Genomic DNA, 22692 nt, shown 5'->3' on the forward strand with positions numbered 1-22692 from the left:
AATATGAAGCAATAAAGGCAGGTGCACCTATGTGTGCACGTGCCTGTCCCCTACACCTTTACACCACCAGCCCATCTAGCAGAAACAACCATGCCACGTTCAGTCATTTCAATAATCTTTCTTTCTCATTCTGAAGCTCTGTTTGAACTGCAGCAGAGCATTTTTTTTTTATTTTTTTAGCTGACTACAACCCATCAGGAGCCACAAAGTCCTACCTCACCCTTTAGAGAAATAACTCTGGTTGTGTACGAATTCTCCCCCTAGTCACTATATAGTGCTGTCTGAATCTACTAATTACAAAATCGAATGTACTAGAAGTTTTCCAGAAGTCTTTGCGAAAAACTACGGTTGAACAATTGTAAACCAAAAAACGCGTTTAAATCTTGTTTTTTCTTTTTTTTTTTCAACAATCCACATTTTCACCATCAGAACACAGTGGAGTTGTAAATAAACAGTAAAATGTTCGTATTTAGTTAAAGTTAAAGTCCCACTATTTGTCAGGTACCCAAGTGTGTTAAATTTGTTCTCCGCATTTGACCCATCCCCTGGGGGAGCGGTGAGCTGCAGACACAGCCGCGCTCCAGAACCATTTGGTGGCCATTTGATTTTCACTTCGCAAAACCAGTGACGTCATATGTGGCGTTAATAAAAATAAAACAAAAAGTAGTGAGCATAGTGTCTGAATTACCTTTAAATCCAGAGGACTATATAGTTTTTTAGTAGTTGGAGGGGAATTCGGACACAACCACATATTTGTATTTATGCTAACATTCCTATTTTGATACACATAAATGAACTTTTGTTTTTAGCATAAAAATATAAATAAAAATTGCCCTTCTAAAAATGTTAAATGGCTTATAATTTTTGACAAAGGTGCTTATAACTTCCTTTCAAAACAAGACTTCCTGTGTCACACAGGATAATCTCAATGCAGTAAATATTGGATAATATGAGCAAAAATCAGTTTATTTTTCAGTTTGTTGTGCACCTCTGCCAGAAATGCACAACTATAGCAAACCAAAATCAAATAAAATTTTACTTGAGTTACTATTTAAAATTAGAAACTTTTTTTTTTAAAATCAGTGAGCCCCAATGGAGGGTTCAGAGCCACTGTGCTGTCATCTGGTTGGCTGATTAGAAATCTGCGTTGGCGATCATTTGGATAGGTGTGTCTAAAGTGACCCGTGAGTGTAGATTCATACTTGAGTGATCTTTCATTTCTGAACTACATCTAAACGCTTTCAGACTTCAATTCCTGTTTGACACTTTTTTTTTTTCTTTCTCATGCAGCCATCGACTGAAGGATACATCGCCGTCATCCTCCCCAAGTTTGAAGAAAGCAAGAGTGTGACAGAAAATCTGTTGAGCAGGAAAGAGTTTGAGATTGTTGTCTCCAAACGTGATCAACCACAATCTTCCTGATGAAGAATCTGATCTTCAAGCAGAAACAGCCTTTTTTTCCCCCTCAAGACTGATATATTGAAAACTGTGTATTTATCAATACTTGTAGATTTTGTTTCAGTCTCAACATTATGTAAAGTCTTCTTGTGTTTTTTTTGGCAAAGAATTATGTTTGAAATGGTCTGTTGTAAACCGTTTTTTTAATGTAAAGAAAACGACCAGACTTATTTTTTATTAAAAAAAATACTGTTTATTTTGTCTCTTTTCTTCACCTTTCAGTCGTCAAAAGAAGAGGTGATCCAAAACTAGATCTATGATCTCTGCTGCCACAATTCTTAGCTGCTCACACACAGTTCAATCATTATCAGAGCGTCTACAAACCCCAAAGTCATTATGCTGTCAAGTACCATATATACTTATACTTAGAAATATATCATATTAATTCATAAATGCTGTTGAGCTTAGATCATTGACTGTAAATGACAACTGGACTGATTATGTGTGATGTCACCCTCCCTTCTTTTTTCATGCACCGTCACATTGGAGCCAGAAATCGTCGGTAATTGGTCTGAGTCAATATTTCTTCGGCACCCACTGAGGACCAATCAGGAGTGAGCTTGTTGACAGGCCACACCCCTACCACTGACAGCAGGCTCTGGAGAACCTTCCAAATGTTATACAATTTTGCCGCAAGATCAACAACTGTAATTGAGGCAATTAAAATTAGTAAAATATTTGGCTTCTTGGAGCCAGCAGGTACTTCCTGTTGGTAACATAAGGTGGGGTCACTCAGTCCAGTTCTCATGTACAGTCAGTGCTTCCCAAAATTCCAAATCCTCTCAGTAATATTTAAGAATATCTGATATAATATCTCATGAAAAGCTTTACTGATCCGTTCTGTTCCTAAATAAGGTAAAAACTGTCTCCACTGGGGGACAGATCGGTTTGCAGTCAGATATTTGGCATCGAACAGCTTTTTTTCTCGCTGGATGAACGTGAGGAATGTTGTGTAAAATACTCGTATGACCACCACAAGGAGACAAGCTATGATTGCACAAAGTTTTTTAGTGATGACTGCATCATGGAGGACGTGGAGTTGTGTGTTATTTTTTTTGTCCAAAACATGAATAATACGGCACAAAGCACACAGGTCTGTTACACTGAGGCACACGGTGAAGACGGGTGTATGGCTGACGGGAGCTTCTCTTCCTGACTTCTGATCATTTTTTTTTTAGCTCAGTGATTAGATTGAAGATTTGCTCAGCAAAAACATGAAAATCGTCTGAATTATTTGCTCTCCAGCAGGTTGAGGCTGGCCATGTGCTCCTCCAAAGACTTGACTCCAAAGCCGTTGCTGCTGTTTCCGTTCAGAGCCGTGTCCTCCTTAACGGGAGCGGACGTGTCCTGCGTCTCCCTCCAGTCCTGAGGGGAGCTGAGGCTTGTTCTCTCTGATTTATGCTGCAACGGAGGAAACGCTGATTAGGAACAAAGAGGTTTCAGCAGAGATGTTCTTTTTCATAAATGAAAACTTAATTAAATGAATGCTTTTCCGTTATTCTCAACAGCCTCTTTGTGTTTGGGGATTTTTCTTATTGAGTTTTGAGTTCAGTTCTGCAGACGACACCTTTCGGAGGAGCTTGTTACACAGAGGAAGGAGGGGGAGGACCACCGCCATCAGACTTCTGCTTGTTTGAATGGTTGAGTCCACCTGCAGACAAAAACAAAGGAAAATATATATGTGAGTATATTTTAGAACACACAAGCAATAGTGCCTAAAACTAAAAGTTTCATTTCCAGACATTTTACCTCAATAATTGAGATGTTACGAGGGTTTTTTTATGTGGATAGAGTCAAATCCCCTCTTTTAATAGATTTTGCTGGAAAATAAACTTTAAATGTTACAAAAGTGCCTAAATTGAATGATTAAATGTGTTTCTTTAAACAAAAAAAGTGCCAGAAAAATAAAAGTTTCTCTGTTAGAATAAATTTGTATTTATACTTTCAAAAAATAAATAAATATCTAGATTGTATCCATTTAGATAAATAAATGGACTTTATAGTATTGTCACAAAGTTAGTTGTTTATGTATCGATTCCTGTATTTGCTTTTAATATGGATTAATTTACTGTTTTGTTCAAACTCTATGGTCTGTATGATAACCTGATATTCATAACTGAGCTCTGGTAGACGATTTTTAGCCATATTTTGATTTGATAAACTGATTCTACATTTTCTGAGTAAAAAATCAATTTGATATCCATAAATTATTATTTTTACACAAGACCTGGTGAGTTATATTTTGTAACATGCAGTGAATTTTTTTTGTTGATTTTATTGATTCATTTAAAGCATAACAATAATATAATAATACAATTAAATTACAAACAGGACAACACAAAGAGAACCAAAAAGTATTAATTTCAAATACATTTGAGCTTTCTGAATCCACAGAAGAAACATCCTAAGCTTTCTCCATTTTAAATGAGACCTTTTGAATTTCGAAGGAGCACACAAAGATGAATAAAGCCACAGATGCAGTTCCGGTACCTTCTGGAAGGTGGCAGTCTTGCCCTGAACGGGGGTCTTGGCCCCCATCTGCAGCTGCTGGCACAGGGCCATCAGCTTCTCCGTTTCTGTCAACACGGCGGCTTTCTCCTCGTCTATCAGCTGGAACAGCCAGAATGACAGGCAGGAAGAGAGGAAAGAAAGGACAGATTCTCTGAAAAGAGTAGACATGTTCTCCAGGAGGGGGCGGGGTTATGACGGCTACTGATAGATTGGATTTACAGAACTGAATTAGAGTAAAAATCACAACAAATATAAAAAAAAACCACAAAAAAGCAGACTTCATTAGAACTAGTGTGTTTGACGGAAATAATGTACAAGGTAAGTTTCTGATCGTCTGGATTCAGCTGGATAAGGACGGCTGACAGAAATGACACGTGTTTAATTTGTTTAATTAAACTTCGAGGACCTGATGTGTCTGGTAGAAGTCGGGATGAAGGTACAGGTACTGTTTGATGAATCTTAGCTCTTAAGAGGAAAAAAAAACGGCGTGACAGCTTTCATTTCCTGCTCTTGCTCCGTGATTTATAGAGCAAAACAATAACATGGCATGGCAAAGATTGTGATACAGATTGTGAAAAAGTGACTCCACACGCATGTTTTTTTTAATGTAACCTTCTATCTAATAAAATCGAAATTATTTTACTTTCCAGATCTTGAAAACAAGATGATGTCAGACAAGACGTTAAAACGTGACTTTTGGACTTTAAGATCCACTTTGATGAAAATTGTGTTTTTTTAGCGTGTTCTCGAGGGATTTGTCTCATGATGAAGGACAAATATAAAGAAAATTATGGTTAAAATCGATTTTTTTTTTTTAGCCTAAAGTTGTCTTTAAAATCCTCTGCATTTATATTTACCTGCATAGAAAGTGTTCGCAGAGACAAGCAGAGCTGGAGTCCCTCCTCAGACAGAACCTTAGGAAGAAATCCCAGAAAGATTAGCGTTATAAAACTTGTATACTGTTAACAGAAAGAGTTATCTTTGTTTCTCATTTTTACATTTTCCTTTGTCTTCTTATCACTTTGTCCAAACCAAATAAATCTGCCCTGACACTTTGGGCACTGACTCTAGAAATAGTTACTGAAAATGACCACAGGTCTATTTTCTTAGATCCGCTACAATTCCACAACACTGATAATTATCTGTCAGATCTGCAGATGTGTCGCTCCAAAATGGATGTTGGGATTTACTGATGTATTGATCAGCCGACCTCAGAACATGTTTGGTTTAGTAAAAAAAAAGTACAAGCTACATTAATCATAAACATCAATAAAACAGAGGCGGATGCTGATACCTCTGCTTGATGAAAAAGATCCAGCGTAGTCTTCAAGAGGCCTTCTCCTCTAAGGAATCGATAAGAAAAATGATGAAGAGAAATACAAATTCGCATAAAACATTTTTTAAAAAGCTGGAAACATTCCAAATCTCAAACTTTTGGAAGATAATTGTAGGAATGTAAAATAGGCCTGAGGTTCTGAAATGACTGGAAGAGCTTAGCAAGCATGTCAAATCTGACAGGTGTGATGTGCAGCTGTACTACCTGGTGAACAGGTACATGCTGTAGGCCATGCTGGCCAGGCTCTGGCTCTGTCGGATGATGTCGTGCTCCTGTTCCTCCCATTTTTCTAACTCGGCATCTACGTCCGACGACAGCAAACGGAGTTCGAGACCCAGCTTGGCCATACTTGTCTGCTCCTGCACCCACAGAGAAACATCATTCTGAAACATACCTTACTGCAAAAACGGAGACTTGAGGTAGTAAAACGACCCAAGAAAAATATTTTAATCAAGAAAGTTTTTCAATGCCTAAGTTTGATAAAACAAGTCTCAGGCAAAACTCTATCCTACTGCCTAATTCTACGTTCATAAATACTAATGGAGAGGCACCAGCAGAATCTTCAAGATTTCATGTCACCACCTGATTTTTTTGAAAATTGTTGGCATGGTCATGAATGCAGACGGTGGCAGTCAGGCAGCTGTCAGGGGGCAGTCTGGCAGCAGTCAAGTGGCAATCAGCCAGCAGTCAAGTGGCAGTCAGGCGGCAGTCAAGGGGCAGTCAGGCAGCAGTAAAGTGGCAGTCAGGTGGCAGTCAAGTGGCAGTCAGGCGTCAGTCAAGTGGCAGTCAGGCAGCAGTCAAGTGGAAGTCAGGCAGCAGTCAAGTGGCAGTCAGGCGGCAGTCAAGTGGCAGTCAGGCGGCAGTCAAGTGGCAGTCAAGTGGCAGTCAGGTGGCAGTCAAGTGGCAGTCAGGTGGCAGTCAAGTGGCAGTCAGGCAGCAGTCAAGTGGCAGTCAGGTGGCAGTCAAGTGGCAGTCAGGCAGCAGTCAAGTGGCAGTCAGGTGGCACCACACAACCTCCAAATGTGCCCAGCCATCCGGTCGCCGTAAAAGTTTTAAACTTCTGCAGCTGTCACACGGCGTGTAAAAATGTGACTGCCAGCTCCTGATTACAAATAATTCCGCACAAACGCCAGCCAAATCAGCTGAAAAACTTGCTATCAGGGTCACCGCAAGACTGTATTTTTGGATATGTGACCGTAGTCTAACTATGTAGCCACAAGGAAGCTCAAGTCTGGATCTCCGTCTGCTGGTCCTCAGCCAAGATAAAATACTGGGTTGTGTCAGAAAGGCAATCCCTGTACGGATAAGCTAAAAGGTGAGCAACTAGAATTAAAAAATATATATGTATATATTATTGGTGAAACATGTTTTTCTTACCCCATTGTCTTATTATCTTGCCAATTTAAAAAAAATGTGTCAAATTTCAAGAATTTTTAGTTTGTAGAGGGTCTGGTTTTGCAGTGTTGATGTTGATGAGGAGTGCATAATTTATTTTAACATCATTCTTTTTTAAAGTGCTATGTGTGGCAGCATATAAAAAACTGCAGCTATGCAAAAGTGCCACAAACCTCATCAATTCTGCTAAAAAAAAAGATATAAAGTCTCCTGAAAATGAATTTACTGCTGACAGAACACAAGTGCAAGATGCAGTATGAATAATTATCCGAGTAGCTTGTAGCGCACACACTATACCTCTGCATCCAACTTGACAGCTTTAGCAGTTTTCAGCCCAGCCGAATGCTTCTGTGAAGAAAAAAGTGTTAATTGAAGGAGGATACAGTCATTGTGTTTGGGAAATATACAGCGCTGGATGGTGGGATACTGTACATACCCCAGGTCTTGGAAGTGATAAGTATGGCTTCTTATCACCTACAAGAGAACACTTTTGTTATTACCTTAACACTGCATAACAAATGGAAAACATATGGTATGTTTTAAGTAATGTGAATGGAAGTATTTTTTAAGGTCAGTAGACCTTAAAATGCAATCCAATATAACAGCTCTGCCACAAATTAGACTTTTATAAGGTTATAATTAGAAACGGACTCATTAACCGCTCAGCTGATTAATCGTTCCAATTTTGTAATAATTAAAAACCAGCATGGGGTAATGGCAGCCAATTTAGTTCAAATTTGCCATAGTTTTGTAAATGACAAACAATCAAGGCAACTTTAATTCTATAGATTGTCACTTCCTGTCTCTGTGTAGTCACATTCATCATCCTCACAGTTTTAAGGCAAAATGGGGTTTACACAAAACCTACTTTCTTACGGTTAAATGTAACTAAGATCCAATATTTCTTAAAGGAGTTGACAAAATAACCACTAAGCTGATGATTACACAAGCCTGTTTTAAGGACCAGCTTTCATAAAAAAATAATTGTGAGGTTTTTAACATCTTGTGGCATTTTCTCACTATGGGGGACATATATAAAGATAATTAAGCTTAAAATTGCATTTCTGAGTATTTCTTTAATCAAATTGTTGTGAATCAGGAGCAGCCAAAAAATTGTGTTTGAAAAAGAGCGTATTTGTGGTGTCGAAACTCCAATGGGTGGGTCACAACTGCTCCGCTCCATTCTGATGCATCTGCTCGTAGACGACTAGATCCACATACCTCTTTGTTTTCCTCATCTGAGTAAAATAAACTAAGTAGCTGGGGGATAATACTAAGGCCAAGAACGGCCTGCCCTACTTTTTTTGTAATCGCTATCTTGTGATAATAAGATGGTGTATCTCATTATCACAAGGAAACAAATTTTGTTTGTTTGTAATAATGAGATCCATTATCTCATTATCACAAGAAAACATTTTGTTTTCTTGAGATTAGTGTTGTTTAATGAGATAGTGGATCTCATTATCTCATTTCTTGCGATGATGAGATCCACTATCTCATTATCACGAGAAAACAAATGTTTTTTTGTGATAACGTTCTGAGTTTTTAAGGAAATAAAGAGAGAAGAGAGTGTTTGAGGAGCGAAAATACACTAATAAATAAAAAATAGACAAAAAAACTAATTTTGTTTCTTCTTGTGCTGTTTTTATTGTTAACCACAAAATAAATAGACTTAAAAACAGAGAAAGTCTCTGTGTTTCTTTGCGACAAAGAAAGAGATGGATGTTACAGTATATTCTTTCTTTATCTCATTTCAGGAGAAAACAAACTGGATTTTCTCCTGATAATGAGATAGTGGATCTCATTATCACAAGAAAACTGTCAAAATAAAGAAAGGAAGGCCATTTTTGGCTACTGTGGGAAAACACCTTTTTTCCTTAAAAATTAAGTACAAAACATTTTTTTTCTAGAAATTTTGGTCAAAAATATTCTTGTTAGTAACTGGTCCTCACCAGATATTAACTGCTGTGAACCACTTGGTAACCAGATTTTTTTTCTTTTTCTTAATTTTTTAGAAAAACATTTTTTTTAACTTACATTTTTTTCAGGTACTCTCTAGTGCACCAATTAGTAACCTGATTGTTTTTTACTTCGATTTTTTTTAAATGTTCTTACTTCTATGTCCCTTAAGTTCCACTATCTCCTTATCACGAGAAAACAAATTTTGTTTTCTCGCAATAACGTTCTGGGGTTTTAGGGAATTAAAGAGAGAGGAGAGTGTTTGAGGAGAGTAAATCCACTAATAAATGAAAAAAATGACTAAAAAACAATTTTTGTGGAATGTTTTATTCTGTTCTTTTAACCACAAAATAAAGAGACTTAAAAACAGGTAAAGTCTCTGCATCTCAGCGTGGGAAAGAAAGAGAGGGATACTACAGTATATTCTTCATTATCTCATTATCAAGATAATGAGATAGTGGATCTCGTTATCACAAGAAAACGTTGAGAAAAAAAATAAGAGATCAGGCCGCTTTCAGCTTCCATAGTATAACAAGAAAAAACAAAGATAAAAATACTTTTGACTTTTTTATTTTAATTTTTTGGGATAAGCAAATTCACATAAAAGAAGAAATGACGTAAACCTGAATGGAGGAGGTTTCATTTAAAGTGACCAGAGATTACATCCGTCTATAGAATTAAAAGCGTCATGATATACATGCATCTTTCTTTTCATGTTCATCTGAATCTGAAAGTAAAACAGTCCATGACTTCAATTAGATAATGAATGGAGGCTGTGCAGAGGAGGAATGAATGCTGGGGTGTTCAATGTCACTGACGTCTGATTGGAAAAAAAAAAAAAAGAAATTCTGCAGTCAGTGATGATTAATTCTCAAAGGATATGTTCACTCTGCATGGCTGGCCTCATCCTCAACTTTCAGTGTTTCAGAAACACAAACAAAATCATTAATTGAGGCTTTGTACTAGAGTTTGATTCTTTCAAGCTTAGACTCAATCAATGTGAGAAACCGTTTGGTCTATAGGGGCCACCGGTTCTGATGTAGACAGACATGGATCTGTTTTAGGTGCTAGCTGATGGTCACCTGTTGTTCACAAAATGGTATTTACCAGCATGAAATGAAATAACTCTAAAGTGGTTATGACTGTTAAGGTCTAAAACCGTCTAAAAGAGTCGTACTGACTAATAATTGGTGACTCATCTACTTCTAGGAGGTATATTCAGGATTTATCAGTAATGTCTGTACTCCACAACAGACCTCGTCGTCCTTCAAAAACATCATTGATCTCTTTCAGCAGCAGAGCCATGTCACAGAGCTGAGACTCCCACGCCTCACAGAAGACGTCCAGGTTCTCTTTGGCGATTTTACTGGAAGGATGGAGGGCCAGAGTCTGCGCAGCGGAGATGATCTAGACAACAACAAGAAACAAATCTCAAAATAAAATATTAATTTATAGGACAGAAAAAAAAGACAAACGTCTGGGACATGTATTCATTCAAAACTAACCTGCACATTTGTGCACACTCAATCTACAGTACAAATATTCACTGGTGGTGTTCACCTTTTCAGCCCATCCCTTCAGCAAACCACAGGTTCACACATTTGTGAATCTGAGATTTTTACACCGGATGCCCTTCATGACACTACCCTGTATTCTATGTGGGCTAGGGACAGGCACAGGGACACCCAGACTAGGGCCCCTTTGTGGCTATACATAAGTACAGAGTAGCATGAAGGGTCTTGCCCATGGGAACCACACTGGATTAAGCTCATGTGCCAGTTCTACAATCTATAGATATATTACGGTCACATACTCTGATATTTTGTTGGACCGCCTTCAGTTTTGATTTGATTTGCTGTTGCATTGTTTTAATAAGCTATTGCAAAGTAATAAGATTTAGTTCCATCCATTAATTTTTCACATAAATCTGGCATTGATGATGGTAGTTGGACTGCTAAATCCTAATGATTCCCTAATGGGGTTAAGAAAGGGTGTCCAAATCCAGGCCTCGAGGGCTGGTGTCCTACATGTTTTCCAACCAACCTACCATTGAAGCTTTTTATTGGCCAAACACACCTGATCCAGGTAATCAACAGCAGATAAGGCAGAATTTCAGGAAAACCAGCAGGAGGCCGGCCCTCGAGGATTTGGACACCCCTGGGTTAAGGTCTGGGCTCTGTGGTGCCCAATCCATGTGTGAAAATGATGTCTAATGTTCCCTGAACCACTCTGTCCAACTCAAACTCATTACCCAAGTCGTCACAGATTGACGTGTGGTTAAGAAACCCTCCGCGTCAAAACTTGACTTTTTGGCCCAACTTGTCCTTTTTTGACCTGCTAGCTGTTCCAATTAGGGATGCAACAATATTAATTCAATTCACTTCAGTTTTATTTATATAGCCCAATATCACAAAGAAAAATTGCCTCATTGAGCTTCAATATAAAACCAAACCATTCAATACGTGTTCCACAATTCAATACATTTTCCCAATACTCATTTTATTTTATTATACCTTTATTTATTTATTTATTTTTGACAATATGAAGTTATATTTGTGCCACTACAATAAGAACTGAAGTCCTGGTCAAACAGACAAGACTGTTCCCAAGCCTTTACACTGTCAGTGTGAAGCAAAGACACTTGATTGGATAGAATCTTGACCACATGTGACAAAGCCAGATCATTTTATATTTTTGTTATTAACAGCCCGATGTCATCTTGGGCTGGTAACATGTTGCATCACATTCTCATTCCCAACTCGTCACATATTGACGTTTTGTTAAGGACCCCTTCGTGTCAAAAATGTACGTTTCAGGTGTCTCCAACTCGTCGTTTTTTTGTGATGTGGTGGCTGTTCCAATTAAATCCGGGGTCACCAACCTCTGGGCTGCAAATTTGACCGTACTGGTATCCTAACCCTAATCTGGACACGGATCGGTACTGGTTCCAGGTGCGGTTCCAGTTAAAAAAAAAAGTTACTTTTTTAAAGTTTTAAAAATGTAGTTTTAGAGTGTTTAATAAATGTTTCTCCTGTTCAGCCCACGACCTAAGGTGTGTTTTGGGTTTTGGCCCCCCGTGCGATTGAGTCTGACACCCCTGATCTAGACCAATCGCCATGAACCCTCTTGTCTGTGATTGGCTGGTTTGGTGGCACAAACATCTAACTAAACTCTGGTTGTGTCAGAATCCCCCCCTAATCATTATATAGTGCACTATATAGCGCGTTCGCCATTTTCTAGTGCAATCCGAATTTACTAATTCCAAATTCGAGTGCACTTGAAATTTCCCAGAAGTCTTTGCGAAAAACTAGCGTAGATCAATGCTCACTAGATAGACCACAATACATTGCGGTCGAACAATTTTGAACAAATAACATGTTTAAATGCAATATTTGAATAAACGTCGTGAAATGTTAGTTTATATTCGATTTTCACTTCGTGAAATCGATGACGATATCCGTTTTTTAGAAAAACGAAAGAAAAGTAGTGTGAATCGTGTCCGAATTACCTTTAAAATCCAGCGCACTATATACTGTAGTTTTTCAGTAGTTAGAGATTGGGGGGTAATTCGGACACAACCTCTGAGTTAATATCGCAAAATCGAAAATAGGGACAAAGGGAGATTCAAGACACCGCATCAGAAAACAGTTGTGTCGCACATGCAAAAACGTATTTTAAAAAACAAATATTTGATATTTTCATTTGCATTTTTGAAAGTATTGCTTTTAAAACTGAACATTTCATTTTTCAACTTAAGGAATTTTGATTTTAAAAACAGTGTTTTTGTTTTCATTGTGGTGTTTGTATAATATTTAAAATAAATTCCAGTCCATGGACACATTAAATAAAGAGAAAGTTATTGAAAAATTTGGAAATGATGTATTTCTGAACACACACGTCCATCCTATAGTATTGTATCTAATTGCCAATTAACTTTTAGACCTCCCAAATATTACCGAGCATGTGGAGAGAGAAATCACCTGCGGTTTCCTGAATGGCACCGTCATTGATTGGCTTACCTTTGAACCGAGGAGCCGAGTCATTACTGCAGAGTCGTGTGGGGCCTGACACAAGCGCCACAGGACGGGAACATTCTACTCTGCCGGATAATTACTGGTACGGATGGTTTTTGAGAGCAAATATAATTAGATCTGAGATGGTGGACAACATGTTCTCAAATATTCTGGCAGGAATAGAGGGCACGGCGAGACGTAGGAGAGTTTTTTTCCACTTTCTGCACAGGATATAGATTTGCTTCATCTTATTGCTCTGTTTTGACCAATTAAACGTTACTAACATGCAATAAAAGGTGGAGTCACCAGGGCTTTAAAGCTGATGCACGTGTTATACCTGTGGGCCGATCACATGGAAGGTCTCTTCTGCATGAATACAGGTAATCTCCAGTGGTTCTGTACACGATACATGGCATAACAGTCGGCATGTCTGGATAAAACAAACAGAAAATCACAAACACTTTTGCACGAAATATGGAAACTAAATTCAAATCCCATGTCTCTTCCTCTGCGCATCAGCTGCTTACCTCCACCAGCTGCTCCTTTTGCTCGGTGAGCTTGCGCGAATAATCCGCGACTGCCTCCAGGTTTCCTTCGGCACCTGCAGCTTTGAGAGCCCTCAGAGGCAGCTGCTCTCCGTGAACCTTCAACAGATCCGAGGCCCGGCCCACCGCCACCTTATGCAGCTGAGAGAAGGGCACACAGTTGAATAGGAAAGAGAGGATGTAGAAATCAGAGACGTTTGTGGAGCAGAGGGGTGGCATTTTCACTCACTTCCCGCCTCAGGTCTCCCATGCTGTGACACGTCTTCAGGATGGCCACCTCCAAGTTCTCTGTGGCCTCTTTGGAGCTACCAGACTGCTGCTGCAAGAGAAAAAACAACATTTTAAACAGTAGATTTAAATGCAAACACAAATCCTAGAGTACAATAAATGGTCTGTTTTTAAACTTATGTCATGTATAAGACACATCAAACTATAAGACGCATTTAACAAAAAAATAGTCACATCTTCTTGCTAATCCTAATCTTTTTTAAAGATATTTTTTCTTTATCACAAGTTATTCAAGTTATAAACTGACCAATCAGATGCCTCAGTAAAACCATGTGGTGCCCACTGGCCCCGCCTTGAACGTTTGATTGACAGATTCTCCTGAGCTGCTTTCATTGGGAGGATGTGAACAAGCTCACTCATGATTGGCGACTGTAGTTTCTCTAAAAACGTGACTCGGACTGACTCGGACCACTCACTGTCGTCTGGTTTCAAAATGGCGGCGCACGTATCAGGAAGCCATGGTGACAAATTTGGCCTAATTTTGCCTGAGCCAAAATTCTATGGCTGACGTCAACACCTCTATTTGACCAGAGATATTACATGTCAATTTGCTCACTAGATTGGCGAATATAGACCACAATGCATTCCACTTGAACTATTTTTGCTAAAAAAGAAAGTATTTTAATTTTTTTTTTAAACTTCAAGTTTTCATAACCAGAACACAGAGGATTCATTCAAAAAAAGCTGGTATTTATTCATTTTTTTGTGAAATCAGTGACGTATTTTTTGCAGTTTAAAAGAAGTAGTGAGAATGGTTTCTGAACTGCTTTAAAATGCAGAGCACCTCATAGTCCCGGACTATTTAGCTTTTTAGCAGTTTGGGAGTAGGGAGGGAATTTGGACATAGCCACCGTGCTAAATGTAGCTGCAATGGTGTATTTAACATTCCTGTAACTCCAAACCTTGATAAAAACAAGACCGATGCAGCTAAAACAAACGTAACTCTGTCAGGACTCAGTCAGTCATATCCTCCTCCGACCACCAGAGGGAGCTCTCACATGAGTACTAGCTGCAGCTGTCCTCCTTAACAGCTGATTCGCATCACATCATTACTCAGGCTGTTTATATTCATCTCTAACACTCTGTTCCATCTGTAGTCTTGAATTGTTTCTTTGTACGTTCAGGCTAAGCGGTTTACTTCATGTTTTTAGTTTTACTCGCCCTCCGCCTCATCCCTGCGTTTATCCTGATGTTCTTTGTCCTGTTCTATGCTGCTACTTTATTAAATCAGTTGCACATGGATCCACACGGCTTCACCTGGTCCTTACAGAGTGACTACGCCAATTACAAACTTTGGCAATTACACACAAAAAACCCACGGTACGACAACTCTACATGCTAGCATAATAACAATTCTGTAACTCGTAAAATAAAAACCAGATTGATACCATGAAACAAATGTTACTGTGACTACGCTAATTCCAAACTTTGTTAATTTAACTTAAAAATATGCACAGTACAATGCCACTACACATTAGCCACGTTAGCCATGTTAGCGTAATCACAATACCTGTGATTCCCAACCTAGTTTGCAACACGTAAAAAAACAGACAAATGTTCCAATGATAACGCTAACCCCCAGCTTTGTTAGTAACATGTAAATAATCCTCGCTACACGCTAGCTGCATTAGCATATTAAGAATAACACTCAGCCTCGTTTGAAATTCATCTAAAAAAACACTACATTTTTATAAAATAGCTTCAATCACATCAATAAACACAACCAGAATTAATCCATATATGAGGCGCTCTAACTATAAGTCGTTTTTATTGTTTTTTATTTTTAGATGCACTCATTCTAAATGTAACAGTACATCTATGTGTTGCTCTCTGTTTTCTCTGCAGAGGTAATGTAAAGTCTTTCTGCACACAACAAAATAATCAAGCTCAGCTCCTCTCTATAATTTCAACATTGCACAACAATTTTCTAAATTTCAGACCAACTTCAATGCAACTGCAATGTAAACAAAGGCAGCATTTTTTGAAAAACGTGCCACTTTACAAAAGGCCGGATTGGCCAGAGTAACAAAATATTTGAAAGTTCTTTGTGCTAAACACCTTCCATGTGCTAGTCTCTTTCATCTGTGCGTGACCTTCAATTACAAAGAACAGACGAGGCACTGAAGGAATTCTGTACGCTTAAAACATTCAAACCAAAAAGTTTAAACTCAGAAGAAGAATCCACATGGCAGCCTTGAGTTTTTGAAGCGTGTTTATTTAAAGGCCGTGTTGGATGGGATGGAGGGCAAAAATTACATTTGAAATGATGCTGAGTGTAAGATCGATCATAAAGTTGTATTTTTTTGGGACATTCATACACGCTTTAAATGTACAACAAATTAAAGGCTATTACTTCTTACTAATTAATCTTCTAAAAGTACAACAAAAATATGTTAATTCATGTACAAATAAACAAAAGCTTTAAAAAAATATGTAAATTTCCTGTTATTTCCAAACAAACAAATAGGTCCGGTTATAACTGTCAAATAACAGGATTGATTTGATTTATTAAAGATTCAATTAAATGTTATAAATATTTGTAAAATTTCCACTTCTTTTTTTCTGCTTCTTGTTCAGGAGTTGCCATGGTGATTTGTCCCATGATAACACATTTCAGCATCAAGACAGATTTCTACTTTGCATCTTATTCATATTTCATTTAATGCTTTATTATGTTGTATGTGTGTGAGAGTGGAGCTTTTTGTCAGTTTTAATTTTGTGTGTAAATCATTGTTTTTGCTTATGGTTTCTAAAATAATAAAACAATAAGTTTATGTTATATAAAGCACTTTGTGTTGCATATAAATAAAAAGTGTTTTATAAATAAAGTTTGGTTTGATTTGATTTGGCTGTCAAATTTCCACACTAAAGCCACATTTATTTGGTTTATAAAAACAGTTTTCTTATAAGTAGTTATTTTAATGAAGCAAAGGTGAAACTGTCATTAGAGATTTATAAATAATAACTCAAAAACTAAAAGAAAATACTTTTTTGCTCTAAAAATATTTATAAGACATTTCTTTAAAACAGGGATGGGCGATACATCAGTACCAGTATCGTATCAGCCAATATTTGCATACTTTGAGTTTATCTGTAGAACAAAAACTTCACCAATATATGTCGCTTTTGTTTTTTTTGTTTTTTTTTTTACTTTAACAGAGTTACAGCAGGAGAATTGCTCAGTTTACTTATGATTACAGTCATAGTCAGTTATTGTTCAGACTCTCTTTTATTTTTGATTATTCCTAATAAAAGAACAAGCACGATGTAGTTGTAAAGTAAAGGAGAAGTTGTGCATTTCAAAGAAATCTAAACTTTGTGTTTTGTAGACATTTAAGCATCGGAATCGGCAAATATCGAATATCGGCCACAGTTCCAGGGAAAAGATCGGTTATCTGTATCAGCTGGAAAAAGTGATATCGGCCCGTCCTTACTTTAAATTGATTTCAGCTAACTTTATGTATCAATGTAGTATTCTCTAGGTGAAGTTTACGTTTTTTAGCTTAGCCCTTAAAGGTATTTAAAAAATGTTTGGTTTTTAAATGTTTAAAATTGTTAAAACATGTTTCAATCTATCTGTGTTGCTGCATTTATATTGTTTAAGGAGTAAACAAAATACTATTCCTTTCAATATAGGAGCACATCCACAACAACGATAGAACACTTTCATAACAGTTTAAGGGGGAAAAAGAGCTCCAAAGTGTTGAAGCTTTGCTTTGAAGACCTTCCCGATGCTCCTCTAAAAACATCAGGAGATATTTCGTAATTAACAGCTCCAAGCTGACAAGTCTGAACAGTCTGCTGTCACTATCGAGGGTGGCAATGATGTCAACAACTGAGAAAATAGACGTTTTAACGCCGTTTCCACCTGGGAACAAACGAGAGATGAGCAGCTAAACTGTGATATTTAGACTCCTTTTGTTGTAAGTTGTCCTTATATTCAAGAATAAATCGTTTCTATTGGAATTAAGGTTAGATTTATCATTGAGTGAGAAAGAAAGAGTCTAAAAATGGATGTGAATTTCCTCATTCGTTCATTTCTACGATAAAGAAACGTACCACCCCAACCCAGGCGAGCACCAGCTGCTGGGTGTCCTGGCGCGTCTGCTGGCACAGACTCAGGATGCTCTGCCGCTGCTCGTGGCTGGTGTAGGCCGAGTCCGTGAAGTCCTCCGTCCGTTCCACCAGCGCCTCCAGCTGGCCGGTCAAGCTCTGCGGCGTCAAGCAGAACAAATCCTCCCGCAGCGACTCCACGGTGTACTGGGGAAAAGAGTAGCATTAACGGGTAATGAATAATGAATGAAGAAATAAATACATAAGAATAAGAATTTGAGGTATGAAAGTACATAAAAGCTAAAGCACTTCTGTTGTTGTACATTCCCAAGTTGTTAAAAAAGTTAAAGTCTCTGCACTGTGTAAAACAACATTAGATAAGCTTTTAATCAAAAGTAGCAAGCTTTGGTTTGAACAGATCTTCTGTGAAAACACTGTTGTCTCCATGGAAGTCTTAATGAAGAATTATTACAATAAAACTGACCTGAACTGTAATAAAGTGACTAAAGCAGCTTTTTGAAAACTACAACAAAAATTGTACTGAAATGAACTAAAATAAGAGAGCAACAATGATATTACAAATATAAACTTCAAGATGTGTCTTTAACCCATGAGATCCCATGGTGACATCAGTGTAACAGAAAACTATCAGGAATGGGTTCTGTGATCCACTTGGTTTGTGGTGCATTCTACATCATTTTATTTTTAAGGAAAAATTCGTTTTTATGGGTTAAAATCCTCCTCGGATGAAAATCATGTTTTTTTTTGTTTTTACCATGTCTGTGTGGCATGTTTCTTATGGAAGAGAGCAAATGGAATAAGAAATCATTTAATGTGCTCCAAATAAATCCATTTTGTTTTTGTCGTCTGAGCTGACAATTGGCTCAAAACTGTACCGTTGTATAGCTCTGGTAATGCTGGACATTTTTGTTGTAGCGGTAATGGGGGTGTGAGGACCTGTGAATTAGCAGGAGATTACGTGAACAGAGGGTGGATGGGAAGTGTGGGCGGGCTTACTCTGCGCCCACAACAGAGGTAAATTTCTAATCAATTTCTGACGCTCTGCAGAAAATATGTCATAGAAAACGACACAAATATGAAAATTTTGGCTAAAAGCGACTTAATAATGATTAAAAGACAACTTGGAATGCTTTGAAAAAAGATCAAACTGTGATTGGAGAGGCGCTTAAAAGGATTTTTATCAGGACGATTCTAATATTTTATAATATAAATTTCTCTCACATGCTTTTGTGAAAAAAACTCAATTTGTAGTTGTTTGAAAAAAGCCAAATTTACATATTTACTTTGGGAAAACCAGGTTTCTGCTTTGGGAATATTTTATGAAAAATCTTTATTTTTTGTGATTCTTGTGAATTTTTTATTTTTTTTTTTAATTTGTAAATAAATCGTGGGTTTTTCAGCTGCCCTGGGATTGAACTATCACATTTACATCTGCATGTATTTACGTTCGGTGTTGTCCTCTCAGTCTACCTTGAAATCCTTGATGCCGTTGCAGATGCTGGCAGACGGGATCTTGTTTTCCCCGCAGCTCCGTGCCTCAGTAACTATTTCGATGACCTGCTCCAGGGCGCAGCGCATTCGGTGGAACACGGCGTCTTTGTTGATCCTTGCCGACTCACAATCCGGATGCCTCAGGCAAGTCTGCAAAGAGGGATTCAGTCTGAAGAGTCAAAGCTCACGTCTTCATCAATTCTGCTTCTTTTTTGGAAAATAACATGGCTCAGACTTAATATAATAAAATTGCCTTTAAATAAGAGGTGGACATGATGAAGAACACCTTGATCAGGGTTACCTTGGAGGCTGTGAGGAGCATCATGGTGCATTTCTCCAGCACGGCTCTGGCTGCTGCCATCCTGGCTTTCTTTTTCTCGTCCTTCAAATCCTAATTCACAGAAAAGATCAGACGATAAAAGATAGACAACTTCCAAAATTTCAAAAATAACCCCCCAAAAATCCAAATGACTTGATTTATGTGCACGTTTACATCCATAGACCTGCACAGGCCCAAACTAGAACGTACCAGAACATAAAGGAAGATACTACCCTGTGAATGTGTTTGCAACAGAAATAAATTTTTTTTTTGTTTTTTGTTTTTCAAATCGCAGCTGAATCAACTTTTCTCCAGGCAGTTTGCCATAGATTACAAAGCCGATGTGATTATCTGTCATTATTTTTGCCTGCGCATTCCTCGCCTGGATTCAGTGGGGAAAGATGGCAGCTTTTCTGTAAAGATGCAAGCTTATACAGGAATGGGAGTGCAAAAAAAAAACACAAAAAAGGAAAGCAGCATGGCAAATGAGGAGAGAGAGCAACAATGAGGAATGTGGAGGGATGTGATTTGTGTGCAAAGTGCAAGTCCAGGTAAAATTCAGCCGCAAATGAATTCTCGCCCCTATCTTCTGTACTGTTACGGCAGCTGCTGCACTTCAACTTCTGCAGCTGAAGCCCTTTCGCTGCAGAGGCTGTGTGAGTGCACGAGGGAAGGATTAGGAGAGTCTGACACTACAAAGTTACAACCAGGGGTGTCAAACATTCGGCCCGCGGGCCGCATCCGACCTACCAGATAGTTTAATCTGGTCCAGTCATGAAAAGAAAAAAATAGGAAGATGTTGGAAAAAAATAGCAAGTTTCTAGCCCATTCCTTTGGTGAGTTATGATTATTTAAAGAAATGGCTGCAATGCACAATTCCGCCACAAGGGGAAGCAAAGGAAAAGAAATACGGGATAACAAGAGATAAAGAAATAAACAGAATTTCTTTGCAAGCGCGTGCCACATCTGGGCAATATGCAGACTGATAATAATAATAATAATAATAATAATAATAATAACAAAAACAATAATAATAAGTAATTAGGCTACTAGGTTGTCCGAGGCATTTTTTTCCAACTGAGAAAAATGCAAATCAAAAACAAAGCTACAGATAAAAAGTTGAATTTGGGTTATTTTGCTATTATGTTACTGGTCCGGTCCACTTGAGTTCAGACTGAAACAAAATGAGTTTGACACCCCTGTTCTAGACAGAGGTTTGGTTTCTCTGCTGTACTGATGGGAATGAGAAAACCTGTTTTAATAGTTGATAAACAGCTAGCTTCAGGGACAAAATTGGTAGATTATCATGAAACATTTTAGAATTTCACAATGCAGAACAAAATGTTTCACTTCAGTACCCTGGCGATTACGACAGTTAAATCGGGGGAATTTGTTTCAGTGGTACTCACGTTCTGCCTGTCCCCTGTTAGGTGCGCAAACTCAACCATCTCGTTGCCAAACTGGCTGAAAATCTGTACAAACTCCTGGAAGGTGCTCACTCTTTCCAGATGATCGAGGGTCACAAGAACCTGAAAAAAGAAGGTATATCAATGTCTGCATCTAAAAACTTCAGAATACTCAAAAATGCAAATTGAATCTTAATTTTTTTTCTATTTGTCTTCTATCATCAGAAAAATGCCACAGGAACATGTTAGAAACACCAAAAACAACCAAATTGTTACATAGGTTAAACTTACACAGCATCTACTTTATTTGCTGGGAACATTGTGACTGGCAGCACCAACGCAGCAGCTTTTATCAGTGGTGTTCAAAGATGAAGAAAAGTGTTTGGCAGGAATGGAGGACGGGATGCTGTCCCAACAAAAGCTAACCAGTCCTGATTAGGCCTCATCTTTACTTTCTTGGCTCCCTCTGAAACTACACCCATATCACATAGTTTGGTTGCCAAATGCAAACAGGAGAAAGAGTGTGTTTTTATGTGGCTGCTAAAAGAGCTGCTTTCCCTCAATTACTCCCAGAGTGCTCTTTCAGAGAGCCGGTGCTTATCAGAAAAAACCCAGAACAGAGCTCTGATGGTGAATGAGGATATCTTCAAGCCGAGCATGACTGGGATTCAAGGCTCACCTTGTTGCGTGACGTGATTATCTGTTTGATGACGATGCGGTCGGCGAGGACTAGGACTTTGGTGACAGAAGAGAGCAGCATGCGTGCAGCCTTTACCATCGCGGTCCGGTCACTGAACACTGTGACATGGTCATCCGACGGGGTTGGAGCGGCTGATCCCACATCTGTTAGCTGAGCTATAGCATCACCTACAACACATGACAAAAAAGAAAATATTTTTCCCTAAAAAAGATGCATATTTCCAAATCTTTGTCAACTCAGCACTATTTGGAGTTTTTTGTAGTTTAAAGCTGATTCTACCAAAAACAACAGTTTTTATGGTAGAATTTAAGGCTAACTACCCAGAAAAACAAAACCCAAGTTTAAAATTGCAGTTATAAAAATTATTTGAATATAACGGGGCAGCCATGGTCCTAAGGTAGAGCGGTCAACCTCTGTTTGAAGGATGTGTTCAGTTTCCGCCTTGCCTGTCCATGTGTTGAAGTGCCCTTGGGCAAGACACTGAACCCACATTGCTCCTGGTAGTTACAAGTTGGCGCCAGAGTTTGGTAGCTGTTTTTGTCTGAATGGGGAATAGGACTGTACAGGGATGTAATACAAGTTGGGGGCTTGTCCGGGATTATTTTAAGGGGTTTAAGCCTTAATGAAGGTAGTAAAGCCCTAAATAAGTAAAGGTATATGCCATGTTACAGCCCCTAGTTTTGGGTGTGTGTGTGCATTTGTTTTATGTGTGGTGTAGAATTGAGTTTCAGTTCCTGTAGCGGTCCAACCCCTTCACTGCTGCTGACCCCGAATCCTGCAAATATGATTGAGGCTTCCACTCCACCAATCACCAGGCTGGGAGGGAGGTACGAAGCTACGGAAAACCTCTGCTCCAGTCTTTTATTTTTTTGAGATTGCCTTTTATTAAATTTAATCTTGTGCTCTTCGGTTACCTTTTGAGCATTTGTAGTGTTTTGGTGACTTTATTTCTGTTAATAATTTTTCTCCTATGAAGCTTGAGAATTTATGTTAATTATTTTAACATTAAGTCACACATTGTTTTTTTGTTTGTTAGTTTCTTTGGTTGTTGTGTTGTGACTCCTGCCTCCCTTCACCCTAATAAACGGCCAACTTAACCTCCCCATTTTTATTCAATTTCTTTATGTCACCCATTCTCTCCCTTCTCCCTTTAGAGGGGCATGGCATAAGTGGGGGCTCGTCCGGGATTATTTTAAG

The 22692-nt window shown here is 38.3% G+C and overlaps 2 protein-coding genes across 4 annotated transcripts in view; one reads left to right on the forward strand and one right to left on the reverse strand.

Moving 5' to 3' along the window:
* abitram (actin binding transcription modulator) overlaps nucleotides 1-1558 on the forward strand; it is a 4200-nt gene extending 2642 nt beyond the window's left edge. Inside the window, exon 6 of the mRNA XM_024299255.2 lies at nucleotides 1291-1558. Within this exon, the coding sequence (XP_024155023.1) occupies nucleotides 1291-1422 (132 nt within the window). The 3' untranslated portion in view covers nucleotides 1423-1558. The remainder of the gene's footprint in view (nucleotides 1-1290) is intronic.
* The window catches only part of ctnnal1 (catenin (cadherin-associated protein), alpha-like 1), a 70701-nt gene continuing 49472 nt past the window's right edge, over nucleotides 1464-22692 (reverse strand). For 2 of the 3 annotated variants that reach the window (XM_036214380.1, XM_024299234.2), the window contains exons 3-19: nucleotides 21475-21662; nucleotides 20799-20918; nucleotides 19372-19461; nucleotides 19050-19220; nucleotides 17565-17765; nucleotides 13447-13536; nucleotides 13200-13358; nucleotides 13010-13102; nucleotides 9916-10066; nucleotides 7137-7174; nucleotides 6998-7048; nucleotides 5510-5664; nucleotides 5264-5312; nucleotides 4827-4883; nucleotides 3949-4068; nucleotides 3026-3109; nucleotides 1464-2859 (exon numbers count right to left, since the gene is read on the reverse strand). In XM_036214380.1, the coding sequence (XP_036070273.1) occupies nucleotides 2689-2859; nucleotides 3026-3109; nucleotides 3949-4068; nucleotides 4827-4883; nucleotides 5264-5312; nucleotides 5510-5664; nucleotides 6998-7048; nucleotides 7137-7174; nucleotides 9916-10066; nucleotides 13010-13102; nucleotides 13200-13358; nucleotides 13447-13536; nucleotides 17565-17765; nucleotides 19050-19220; nucleotides 19372-19461; nucleotides 20799-20918; nucleotides 21475-21662 (1988 nt within the window). In that variant the 3' untranslated portion in view covers nucleotides 1464-2688. The remainder of the gene's footprint in view (nucleotides 2860-3025; nucleotides 3110-3948; nucleotides 4069-4826; nucleotides 4884-5263; nucleotides 5313-5509; nucleotides 5665-6997; nucleotides 7049-7136; nucleotides 7175-9915; nucleotides 10067-13009; nucleotides 13103-13199; nucleotides 13359-13446; nucleotides 13537-17564; nucleotides 17766-19049; nucleotides 19221-19371; nucleotides 19462-20798; nucleotides 20919-21474; nucleotides 21663-22692) is intronic. The other variant, XM_024299241.2, reaches the window with a different exon arrangement.

Source organism: Oryzias melastigma, linkage group LG11 (assembly GCF_002922805.2).
Source record: "Oryzias melastigma strain HK-1 linkage group LG11, ASM292280v2, whole genome shotgun sequence".
Classification (NCBI taxonomy): Eukaryota; Metazoa; Chordata; class Actinopteri; order Beloniformes; family Adrianichthyidae; genus Oryzias; species Oryzias melastigma.